The sequence below is a fragment of the Myxocyprinus asiaticus genome, chromosome 41 (genome assembly GCF_019703515.2).
Source record: "Myxocyprinus asiaticus isolate MX2 ecotype Aquarium Trade chromosome 41, UBuf_Myxa_2, whole genome shotgun sequence".
Lineage (NCBI taxonomy): Eukaryota > Metazoa > Chordata > Actinopteri > Cypriniformes > Catostomidae > Myxocyprinus > Myxocyprinus asiaticus.
Window position 1 is genome coordinate 24,339,635 of NC_059384.1, and position 12,736 is coordinate 24,352,370.

Below are 12,736 nucleotides of genomic sequence, written 5' to 3' on the forward strand. Positions count from 1 at the left end.
AGATTAAAGTCTCCTCCCAATATTATATCATGAGGGGTGCCAGCAGTTTGCATCATCCCTTCAAGATCTATAAAAAATCCCTGATCATCAGCGTTAGGTGTGTAAATATTAGCCAAAATCAACCTTTGCCCTTGAATTTCAGCTAAAACAATAATGACTCTCCCTAATTTATCTTTAGTCTGATTGAGACATTTGAATTGTAGATGTTTATTAATCAATATAATGACTCCCTTGCTCTTACTTGAGCCAGCACTAAAAAAAAAAACATGTCCACCCCATATCTTCCCAAATTTTTCAGCTTCCTGCGGGGAGAGATGTGTTTGTTGAAGAAACATTATATCATATTTCTTACATTTAAGAAAAGTAATAACCTTCCTTCTTTTTATGGGGTGCCCCAACCCATTTACATTCCATGTGGAGAGAGATAGTACACTCATATTAACATTTGACATTTTGATATAGTAGAAAAAATAAATTGTGTGTCAAAAACAAAATTATACAGACCACATTCTCCATTATTGAAACAATCAAACCCCGAACTTCCCTCCGAACAAAACAAACAGAAAAAAGAAAAACGTGCGCATTAACCCCGCGCACGAAAGCGCCAACCGGCAACAATCCCTCTAAACTCAAAAGGTCCGTGAATGCCCACAAGCCCCCATGACAACTTTGCCATCGGATTGCTCAATTATTAGATTGCTCAAAATTACATAACAGAAAATACGTTGTAAAATAAACCCCAGCCAATAGGAAGACTGAACACGAAGAATGTGTAGATTCATTCACAGAACTGTCTCAAAGGTGTGGTCTTCCACAAAACAAATTCCAGCTGATATAAAACCGTTCAGATTCCTTGGACAGACAAACGAATGTTTAGTGAGCCGGCTGTTATGAGTTCAGCAGATGATGTAATCATTCCAATGTCCTGTAAAAATATTCAACAAAACAAACTCCAGCCAGCAGGAGGAATAAGCATGAAGAACGAACAGATTAATCCACAGCTGTTCCAAAGGAGTGTTATTCAACAGAACAAGCTCCAGCCACTAGGCAGAACCAATACAAAAAGAAACAAAACCGGCATCCCGGTTCCCTGGATGGTCGAGTCAATTCACTCGGAGGCCACATAAATGTATATACCATGACTTACACAGTCAGTCACCTTTATAAAAGACATCCTTTGTGTGAGCATGTAGATATTTTGCTGTCATCCGTAGTGTCCACTCTCAAACTGGCTGGGAACTTCAATGCAAAAGTAATCTTTTGTCAATGCAAAAGTTTTTTAAGGAAAAGTGTTATTCACAAAACAAACTCCAGCCGCTTGGCGGAGCCAACGCAAAAAGAAAAAATAAACCAAAATGACGCCCAGCTTCCTCAAAAGCCAGAGTAAGTACAACGAGTCGACCCACTCACATGAGAGACCCACCCATTGATTCAATAAAAGACATTGCCTGATTGGGACATGTAAATACTTTGCGACGTCCTTCGTTTCTATTCTCAGTTTGGCCAGAAACATCAGAGCAAAAGTGATCTTTCGCTGATGTAAGAGTTTCTTACATTCCTTGAACCGATCGCGTTTCTCTCTTGTCGAACTCGCAAAGTCCGGGAACAAGAAAATATTATGGTTCTTCCAAGAAAGCTTCCCTTTGCTCCTCGCCTGGCACAACACAAAATCTTTATCGGATGATCTCAGAAATCTGGCCAGAATCGATCGGGTCCTATCTCCCTCAGCATATCTGTGAGCTGGGACTCTGTGAGCTCGCTCGATTTCCAGCTTGTGGCCTGTTATGTTGAGCAGACTCGGGAAAAGCTCGTCTAGGAATTTCACCATATCTCTGCCCTCCTCATGCTCAGGAATTCCAACAATTCGAACGTTATTCCTGCTGCTTCTATTCTCAAGATATTCAAGCTTTTCAAGGAGATGTTCCAAATTAACTTTGGTTGTGGGCAGATTAGCGGTTAATTCCCTCTCCGAAGATTCCAGACAATCGATTCATCTCTCAACATCAGTCACTCTTGTAACTAACTCAGAGAATTTTATTTCCATCGCTGTAATCGATCGACGTATTACAGCGAGATCCTCCAAGTCAGCAAGAACGTTCGTCAACATCACCGACATGTTGGACAACTGACACTGGATCACCTCTCCCGCCGTACCATCCAAATCGAGTCCCCGGTCTGTAGGCCTGTCAGGGCTTTCATCCTGAACACGTAAGTGTCTTTTAATGTCTCCAGAGCCCAAGGATTTTGACTTCTTTGCCATGTTTTGCCTCAAAGAGCAAATGTGGAACTGGGTGTATCAAATTTCACCAGATTATAACATGAAAATAATAGAATGAACAAACAGAATTAAGGGTTGTGCACAATACCATTTTAAAATCTGAACACTTTGGATGAAACATCTATGGAAAAATAATTAGCTTGAATATGGCTGCACCCAAATAGCCTACGACTTTAAGGCCTTTGCAAACCAAACGCGAATGTGTGAAAAACAGACCGAAATTTCCAAGGATTCGTACATGGTGATAAAAACAATAAAAAGTAACAGATACTGCGTGACCTTGCTGTCATTGTGCCGTTTCAGTAGCAGTCTGGACAATAATTTAAGAATAATGATTTTTTTTTTTTTAAATATTGGATGAAAATATTCAAGTATTCGTGTATTTGAGACAAAAACACTTTTGCAGGACAAATGAATCTTACTTTTTTTTTTATTATTTCTTTATTTTTTCTTTCATATCATGAAAATGTTATCATATAGATTTCAAAATAATCATCAGTTAAGGCTATGGTTAGCTCCAGTTGAATCCATAAGGCCCACATTTATATTGTTACCCTACTGGAGGTCACTACTAATCTTATCTAACCAGATAAATTTGTTTCAGTACCGAGCAGGATTGTTTTCTATCAGTAAACTGCATTCATGCCATTCACTTTTTGAGATTTATTTGTGGTTCACAACTTGTGGTACACCCTCTCTGTTTGTACAGGTGTAAACTAACCAGTGCCAGTACTCTGAAGTGCCTCTAATTTGGTGCAAAGTCTGTTTTTTACCTTACCATTGATTGTGTTAACCACAATCATTTTTGAGTAAATGCAAATGAATCAAGTTTTTACAAAAACAAAATTAGAACTCATGATGTCTTTGTTATCAGTTTATTTAAAAATACAAATTGTACATGCATAACACTTAAACAAGTACTACATTTTCTCAACATCTATTTACAGTTTTATACAATGATTTTGATAGACTTTTAAAAAAGTATAGTAAACATAGTAATACAGCTACACTAGCTATTACACCCCTCTAATCATCTTTCCCAAAATCCAATAAGTGTGGAATGCTCAGGTACAAACTATATACAAAATCTTTGCAATCTCCCATCATGTACTGTGAGAAAATATAGGAGTAATACTACAATGAAGCATACCCAGGCCTTGCCCAATAATGTTTGTTGTTATAAGGGCCATTGTTATAGGGACAAGCAGAAAAATATATCTCTGTTAACATGCTAAAGACATACTCTGTAGATGTATATGTAGGTTTTGAAATGGTGGGCTGGTCTATAATGAAAAAACTGGGGTGATGTCTGTGTCAGACATAATAGAAGGCCTCTTAGGAACTGGTTGCAATTTGCAGTTGTCGACCAGTCCCAGCCCACAAGACAGACGGTGAATTAGGCTCAAGAGATCCTTCCTGAAGCGAACCCCAATAAAGGCATACAGGATGGGATTCAAGCAGCAGTGTGTGTAGGCCAGACACTTCACAATTTGCCCAGCCATATCTAAACTCTGCATGACATCGCAGTCTGTTATTGTGGCATTATTAGCTTGGGCAGCCTCTATGATCAGATACCCATTGAATGGCAACTGGGAGAGAACAAAAGCTGCCACAACTGCAAAGATGACCCTCAGGGCTTTGTGTTTTTCAAAGCTTCGAGCCTGCATGAGTTTACGGATAATGACTGAGTAGCATATTACAATGACCAAAAGGGGGAGAAGGAAGCCAACACAGATTTGCAGAGCAAATACCAGGATTTTGGTTCGATTCTTGTCTGAGATCGAGTACATCAGGACACAAGAATTGGGCTGAAACTCAAAGGTTTTTACTTTGGCGAAGATGAAGTCCGGTAGAGCTAAGAGGCAAGAGGCAACCCACACAAACACACAAGTTATTTTACTATACAACATGCGTTTGTTTTTGTAGTTGTGAGCTTCGGTTACGTGGACAATGGCGATGTATCGGTCCACGCTAATGCAAGTGAGTAAGAGCATGCTGGCAAAGAAGTTGATCTTGTAGACTGAAGACACTCCTTGGCAAATGATCTGGCTGAACACCCAACCCTGGGCGGCATTTGTTGACCAGAAGGGCAATGTACAAAGGAAGAGAAGGTCAGCCACTGCCAGGTTCAGCAGGTAGACATCAGTCATGGTTTTGAGGCGGTTTCGCACTGTTGTGAATATGCAGACAACAAGTAGGTTGCCCAAAGCCCCCACGACAAAGATGATCCAATAAAGCGGTGGCTCGTAGGACTTGCTGAACTGCCGCACATATTCTTTGTTGCATAATCCACTGGACTCAGACCCATAGTCAGTTGTATCAGGTATCTGAAATGGGGGAAAAAAATTATATTTTCAGGCACTTTTAATTAATGAACTCTCTAAACACCAAGAAGGATCACTTTGGTACTATCCATTTGTTGTATTAAAGGAATAGTTCAGCGAAAAATGAAAACTGTCATCATTTACAATACTTATTCTCCTGTTGTTTGAAACCCGTTTGATTTTCTTTCTTCTGACATCAAATCTGACGTGTTGCATATAAAGGTAGAGACTGCAGGGCAAGATTTTCAGTAAATAATTACTTAAATTTCCATCATTTCCTCACACAAGGCTGTCGTATGTCTTCAGAAGACTTGGAATGTAGCGCACAGGTCATATGGACAACCTAATCTCAAAAATTAATGTTACTATAATTTTTACATGCCGCGTTCTACGTTTCGGTGCATTTTCATGGTGAAATTAACATTAGAGGCGCTACAACAACTGTGCTTTTCATTCCTGTTCACTCAAATCACAAGTACATTGGCTGTTTAGGACTTTATAAACACTTACTTTTCTCTCTATTACTCACAGACTGCTATGTTATGATATTGAGTGTTGGACTTTGGACTTTGGACTTAGGCTTGAACCCAGCCTAGCACGTAAGCTTACATGTGAGCCGAAAGTGTCTTAGAAGTGTTACAAAATTACGTGTTCAGAAAATGTGCTTTTCATGTTGCATTTGCTTTTAGGACACTATTGGAAAAGTTTCGGTTAAAGTTTTAGGTTGGGGAGGTATGTTTTACTCTATTTAATATTCACCCTAAAAACCTTTTCTGATTATGACACCATTTCACTCAGTTTTGGCAGCCCTCGCTGGAAATTTTAATGGGAAACTGCAGCGAAACTTAGGCTGCACATGGGCTACTTTTATTAAACTTTTATTGCGCCTTTTGTCATTTTGGAGATTTAAGGACTAGATCCCAATTAAGTTTTTATAATACTGTAATGGTTCAAGGATGGGCAAGGAGGAGGCGGGAACAGGCTGAACAGTAAACATAAAGATTAATGTTAAAACTCAAACTTAAAACAACGTAAAACAAACACAGACAAAGACACACATGCTACGCGGCCATGTGCGTCTCACTCTCTCTCGAACTGGTGCCTCCGGCTCCCCTTTATCTTGCCCTCCCACTGATCAGCTGATTCAATCACCGAGCATCATCACGGCCCGGCCACGCCCTCCTCTCGTCACACTCCTCCCCCGCCTGATTCAGGCCGGGGTGCCACTGGTCTGATCAACCCCCCCCCCCATATCTGGAGGGGAGACGCTGCCCTACCGGCAGTTTTGTCAGCCGGTGGGCCACCCCGCCTCCTGTGAACCTGGGGGAGAGATGAGGGGAGGTGTGGGGAGAGGGAAAGGGCGAGCAGAGACACAAAGAGAGAGAGAGAGAAGAAATTGCTCGCCGGCTCCTGAATGTGCTGTCGCCCGGTCCCCAACCGCTCCTCCACCCTCTGGCAGATGCCAGCTCGCTCCTCCCCTGGCAGAAGGAACCACTCCTCCCCTTCTTCCGCAGACGGCAGTGGTTCCTCCAGCTCTCGCCGGCTGGCAGCGACCCCTCCACCCCAGGCAGACAGCTGCAGCTGCTCCCCTGGTAGATGGCAGCAGCGAGGACTCTGCATCCCTCCTCCCTCCCTGGGGTTTCGGCACCACTGTAACGGTTCAAGGATGGGCAAGGAGGAGGCGGGAACTGGCTGAACAGTAAACATAAAGTTTAATGTCAAAACTCAAATTTAAAACAACATAAAACAAACACAAACAAAGACACACATGGTACGTGGCCATGTGCATCTCACTCTCTCTTGAACCGGTGCCTCCGGCTCCCCTTTATCTCGCTCTCCCACTGATCAGCTGATTCAGCGCTGGCTGTGCCCGGCCATGCTCTCCTCCTCGTCACAAATACACTATTCAACAGTTCTCTTTTTATTTTCCACGGAACAAAGTAAGTCATATGGTTTAAAACGACATGATAGTAAGTAAATGATGGCAGGATTTTCATTTTTGGGTGAACTTTCCCTTTAGACTGTCTTATAGCATTTAATCTAAATTCGACAATATAACATTGCAGTTTAATAATCTCAGTCATTTATTTTCAATGACATTAGCTTTTTTCCTGTCAAAATGCTGATTAAAACAGGTTGAAGTTTTTTTTTTTTTTTTCACTCATATGACAGCCACTTCCTTTCTACAATGGTTTGATCACTGTGAAATATAACTGTCTCTCACCATTTTGGAACTGTAATCCAGTTAATCAGCAAAGTGTGAATTTTGTGACTAAAGTGTGACATCAGGAGTTGCAATCTAAATGTAAGAAACACGTTCCATAGCTAAGCTCTGGTGCAGGTGTCTCTAGTGGAGAAACCACACTAGTACACCGCATCCACATCCTCTTTCAAGCCTTTTTAAAGCGTACGCAAACAGATAGAGCATCACCCACCCCGGGGGGGGGCAACAAAAACAGAGCCCCTTTGGAGCACATCTAAAGCTAGATGCTTTTCCATGCTGACATACATACAGGTGACAGATAAAGGATATGTGACGTACACAGTGGAAAATCTTTTCATCATCTTACTTAAAAACTGCACCGATGCGGTAACAGTCAAATTTGTTTGCGTGATTTTTATCTGAATCCAAGTAGAGCATCAGATAATAAGAGGTAAAGATGTGCTTTAGTATGAGTTTTACTTGTCTGACATATTTAACAAATTATTCAGAAAAAAACAAAACACATTTGATGTACAAAAGTCATGCATCACCAACAGGAGCAGATATTAACCATCGTTCACAAGATACCTGATGTGCTTTGTGCAGCTTTTTAATATTATTTGAGCAGTTCTGTTATGACAGAAGCTTAGAATTTGCCAATATCCATAAAGAAGAAACAAGTTTAGGTGCTTTTTTTTTTTTTTTTGCTACATTTTTACCCCTGAGAAGGCCAGATATGTGGATAATTGTAAAATTATAACGATAATGTTTTTGATTATATACTGTAACTGACTTATTTACTTTTCGTAGTTATAAAAGTATAAATATGAGTCGCAAGAAGCTAAACACAGAGAGCAAAACAAGATTATGGATAGAGTGTGTAATAAATGTATTACTTACCAATTCATCTGTGAAATTATAGACATCAGTTTCATCTGACAAGAGACAAAAAGTGTAATCAGTGAAAGAGAAATATGGAATATGGAATGTACATGTAAAATTAAAAATGAACACAGAAAGACAATATCTTTGATTACTGAATATATTATAATATTGTATTGTTGTATTGTTGTTGTGGGTAACCACAAATCACAGGTTAACAGACATTTCGGAAGTATGTCTAAATTACATCATTCAGATAAAATAATGTAAAAAATTGCAAGCAGTGTTTAAATATTTGACCAAAGAAGCTAAAACATTTTTTTATTTTAAAACAATTTGTCTCACATAATGGCTTCAAATACAAATCAATCTTCAACCATTTGGTTGGAGGTGTGCATTATGTAAAACTTATAATATGTCACAAATATGATCATACTGAAAAAAATAAAATTAATTTTTTATGATATACTGTACTTACATTCAGCAGTTGTGAATAGTTCCATGTTTTGTCACTGGGTAGAGTCAAAAGAGATAACCAAGCATCTTAAAACCATTCAGACATGAATAATGCTTCCCCATTGTCTATACCAGTTTATAAGAGGTTACGCTCAGACCACAAAGTCACATGCTTCTGAAAAGTGTTGTCAAACCTTTCAGAGGTGCTGTGCATTTGTCACATGACAATTCCACTTACAAAAAGTCTTGGGTGGAGACTGTAGGAATACATACTCTTCATGCACAACACTGCCGTTTAAATGAAGCTATTTGATGGGACACAGAAAACAGAAGTGTGGGTTGTTATGGTATACCGTGATGACTCAAAAGATGAAACCTTTTGGCTTAGTGTTACATTCAACAGATTTCCTATACATTTACATCATGTTGAGCTTCAGTGTCAAACAGCAAAGATCATATAAAGTATGACATTTAAAAAAGAACAGCATTGCTCCTGATTGCATTCAAATATAGTCAAGCCTGCCAGCACTACTGGGAAAAAGGTTAAAGCACTGCAGATGTAATGTGGTCTGGCTTTAGAGGCAAAGTCAACTTTGGCACCTAAATAAGGGTGATCTGCATCTCTTATACAGTAAACAGAGAGCCTCTCTAATAACCCTTTAACTTTTTATAAGTGGACAAAATTATATGCATCATCGTGAACTGTGAATATAAATTATTGCATGGGGATTTTAAGAGCACAAGCAGTATGTCATAAAACTACAAGGATTTTCCCTTTTCAACCAGGAATCATGACTGTTTATAGCATTTTAGTTTAGAGATACTGCTGTGGGAACTTTCAAAATGCACATCACCAAAGAAATCCTGCTTAGGAATCAAATATCCTTTGTTTTATATCTAAAAAAATAATATTACAATAAATTGTTCAACCAGGGTTATAAGAGGAGGAAGAGAATGACAAATAGAATCAAAAATAGCAAAAAAAGAGGAAAATGAAACAAAACATTTTAGATGATGAGGTCAGTGTGGCTACGCTTTCACATTTGTGTAATGTACTGAAATTTCCCACATCGTGTATGTTTTGTTTCTCTAGAACAATACTTAATTCAGAGCAAGTATTAATTTTGTTACTTTCATTTTCTGAAATCAACAGCTTGACCTAACTGACATAAACATATTAGGGCTGTCGATTTAATGTTTTAATTTAGTGCGATTAATTCTATTAAAAATAACACGTTAAAAAATGTACGCAATTAATTATGCGTCCTGACCCGTATGTACATTTCGTAATAAAATACGTATTTCTCTACCATTACAGCAATTCAAACTTACAGTACATGTAACTTTGTGTTTTTACGAGCCGCGTCAGTTGGAGGCAGTCAGTGCACCTTAACAAACCTCACAAGCAGCACAGCTACAGAAAGAGAGCCAGGATGCGTACCTGACAGCTGGAAGAAGCACGCAGTATCTCGAGACACGACTTTCAACTACTTTTAACTTGACAAAGTGTCCTAAAAACTCAAAAATGATGATGCTCAAAACCAGTAAGACGCTCCAAAAGCATACTTGTGATGCATATGTACATAGACGACAACTAAAAATAGCACTGACTGAAAGCAAGTACGCAACAGGACAGCAGGACAGATTGAATTACTCAATTGCAAGATGGATTGCTGTCGACTGTAGGCTTATGTGATGTTATGCGATTAATTGCGATTAATTAATCATCATGCCATGTAATTCATTCGATTAAAAATTGTAATCGATTGACAGCCCTAAAAATACAATTATATTGAATTAGTCTATATAATAGAACTATATAAGTTGAATATGAACTATACTATAACATAACTTAGATTCCATCACATTTGGAAATACCACTTTGATTTCAGACAGAAGTGGACAGGCTCCCTGAATTGTTTACTTCCTCTTTATCTGGTTCCTTCTACAAGTTTGAGGGAAGTTCCTTGTTTTGCCTCTGTCACAAATGGCTGGCTCATGTCTGTCATGGTGAATATCAGCTTTCAAGTGATGAAACCAGATGAAACTGCTCTGAACGCAACTCACCTTTGGGTTAACTGGGGCAATCTGAATTCACAAATGAGTCACTGCTATGACATGTAATGGTTGATGAGGATTGTAGATCTGTAGTAAGAATAGTCAATGTGAAATGTAAAGAGTGAAAATGTGATTTTATATGATTTATTTGAAAGAATTAAAAATAACAGTTTCATGTCTTTCTTTGTATTTTTCATCTGGTCAAGATTGATAAGGGTTTTAGAAAGTAATTAGTAATAAGTAATGCAATTACTTTTCAGACAGAGTAATTAGTACAGTAGTCTAATTACACTGTAGAAGATGTAATTAGTAGTTAGTAATTAATTATTTTAGAGTAACTTACCCAACACTGTATACATTTAAATTTAACTTATGCAATTCAACTTTGTGACAGTACAGCATGTTATTGCACCCCTTCTAGTTTTTGATGCTCTTCGCAGATGCTGGACATAATTATATACAGTAAAACATTTTTTTTTTTTTGTCTTTTACTGCTGTCGGTGGTGCCTTTTTCTCGTGTTATCAAATCATTTCAATAATTTTCGGAAAACAATTTCACAATTTCATAAGTAGGAAAACAATTTCACTACACACAGAAATGCACATAATAGTACACAAATAAAGCATATAACCATTCATTGTTATGTAGGCTATATAATGTATGGTAATACAAGACAATGTGTTAACGTGAACATTACTACACTTACAGTATATACAATGCTTAACAGTTTATTGCGTATTATGTATGTATTAGTTTATTAATTAGAGTACTTATAAAGTATTAACTATTTTCATAGTAGCCTAATGAAAGGAAAATGAATGACACCTATTAATTTAAATACATATTGAACACCATGGTTCTTAGTAGTGTACTGTACATTCTGCCAGCAAGAAACTTACCCTGATATACATTTTGTAAGTTCATGTGGGACTATAATTACATCAGTATTTTTTTGAGGGAATGGTAGAAAAAGACTCTCTCTGCTTTATATATCTAGCCAAAAGCTTCCCTGCTTTGTCCCCCGACTCAAAGTATGACTGTCTTACCCTGAATAGCCAAAACTCCACCTTCTGTGACAAAATAGTATTATATCTGTATTTCAATCAGGTCAGTTTTCTATGGCCATCAGATGACATTCGGCACTTCAGCTCTGCCTCGGCACTTTTAATATTCCCTTCCAACTTCACAAGTTCTCGTGCTTTGGATTTTTTGGTGAATGAGGTATACTGTATTATCCGACCCCTAAGAACCACCTTAAGTGCCAGTTGGTCTCCATATAAACATTGATTTCAGCCTTTAACATTTTTTAAATACAGGATTTTGCAAAAGGGATACATTAAAGTGCCATCTATATGATTTCTTTTTCTCTGTGTGTGGCAACACCTCTAAACTCACCTGGGTGTGATCTGAGACTAAGATGTTTCCAATTGAGCAGTCAGCAACAGATGAAATGAGGGATTTAGATATAAAAAAAAATCTATTCTAGAAGAAATCTTATGAACTAATGAAAAAAATGTATAGTAACTACCAGATGGGTTCAAAAGTCTCCAAATATCTGCAAGACCAAGATTTTTACACATCCTGTGAAGTGTCACTGTTGCTCTAGGGGGCTTACACACTTTTGCTTCACTATGATCAAGGATTGAGTCCATCAATAAATTAAAGTTTCCTCCCAAAATTATATCATGAGTGGTGCCAGCGGTTTGCAACATCCCTTCAAGATCGATAAAAAAGCCCTGATCATCAGCGTTAGGTGCATAAATATTAGCCAAAATCAACCTTTGCCCCTGAATGTCTGCTAAAACAATAATGACTCTTCCTATTTTATCTTTAATATGTTTGAGAAATTTGAATTGTAGATGTTTATTTAACAGTATAATGACTCCCCTACTCTTACTTGAGCTAGCACTAAAGAAAACATGCCCACCATATCTTCCCAAATTTTTCAGCTTCCTGTGGGGAAAGATGCGTTTCTTGAAGAAAGACTATATCATATTTCTTACGCTTAAGAAAAGAAATAACCTTCCTTCTTTTTATGGGGTGCCCCAACCCACTGACATTCCATGTGGAGAGCGATAATCCACTCATATTAACAATCAACATATTGATGTAATAAAAAAAAATTGTGTGTCAAAAGCAAGATTATACAGACCACATTCCCCATTAATGCAACAATCAAACCCCGAACTTTCCCCCGAACAAAACAAACAGAAAAAAGAAAAACGTGCGCATTAACCCCGCGCACGACAGCACCAACCAGTGTCACTCTAAACTCAAAGAGTCCATGTACGTATGCGAGAACCCCTGCAACAACTTTGCCATCGGATTGCTCAAGTCTGGTGCTTCTATATAAATTTTGTGAGGCAAAATTACATAACAGAAAATACTTTGTAAAACAGACCCCAGCCAACAGGCAGAATAAACACAAAGAACATGTAGATTCATTCACAGAACTGTCTTGAAGGTGTGTTCCTCCGCAAAACAAATTCCAGCTGATATAAAGCCAGTCAGTTTCCTCGACAGACAGATAATTG

General features: G+C 38.3%; 1 protein-coding gene across 1 annotated transcript; it reads right to left on the minus strand.

Moving 5' to 3' along the window:
* Positions 1-3,145: 3,145 nt before the first annotated feature.
* LOC127431778 (C-C chemokine receptor type 9-like) lies at positions 3,146-8,278 on the minus strand. The gene is made up of 3 exons (XM_051682320.1): positions 8,166-8,278; positions 7,706-7,740; positions 3,146-4,605 (listed from the first exon to the last, which is right to left on the minus strand). The coding sequence occupies exons 1-3, from the start codon at positions 8,188-8,190 to the stop codon at positions 3,562-3,564; spliced, it is 1,104 nt and encodes a 367-aa protein (XP_051538280.1). The 5' UTR covers positions 8,191-8,278; the 3' UTR covers positions 3,146-3,561.
* Between the last annotated feature and the right edge of the window lie 4,458 nt (positions 8,279-12,736).

Coding starts and splice junctions, on each gene's coding strand:
- LOC127431778 (XM_051682320.1), bottom strand. CDS start 8,190: ATGGAACTATTCACAACTGCTGAAT. Junction 7,741..8,165: donor ACTATTCACAACTGCTGAAT/GTAAGTACAGTA, acceptor GTCTCTTGTCAG/ATGAAACTGATGTCTATAAT. Junction 4,606..7,705: donor ATAATTTCACAGATGAATTG/GTAAGTAATACA, acceptor CCCCCATTTCAG/ATACCTGATACAACTGACTA.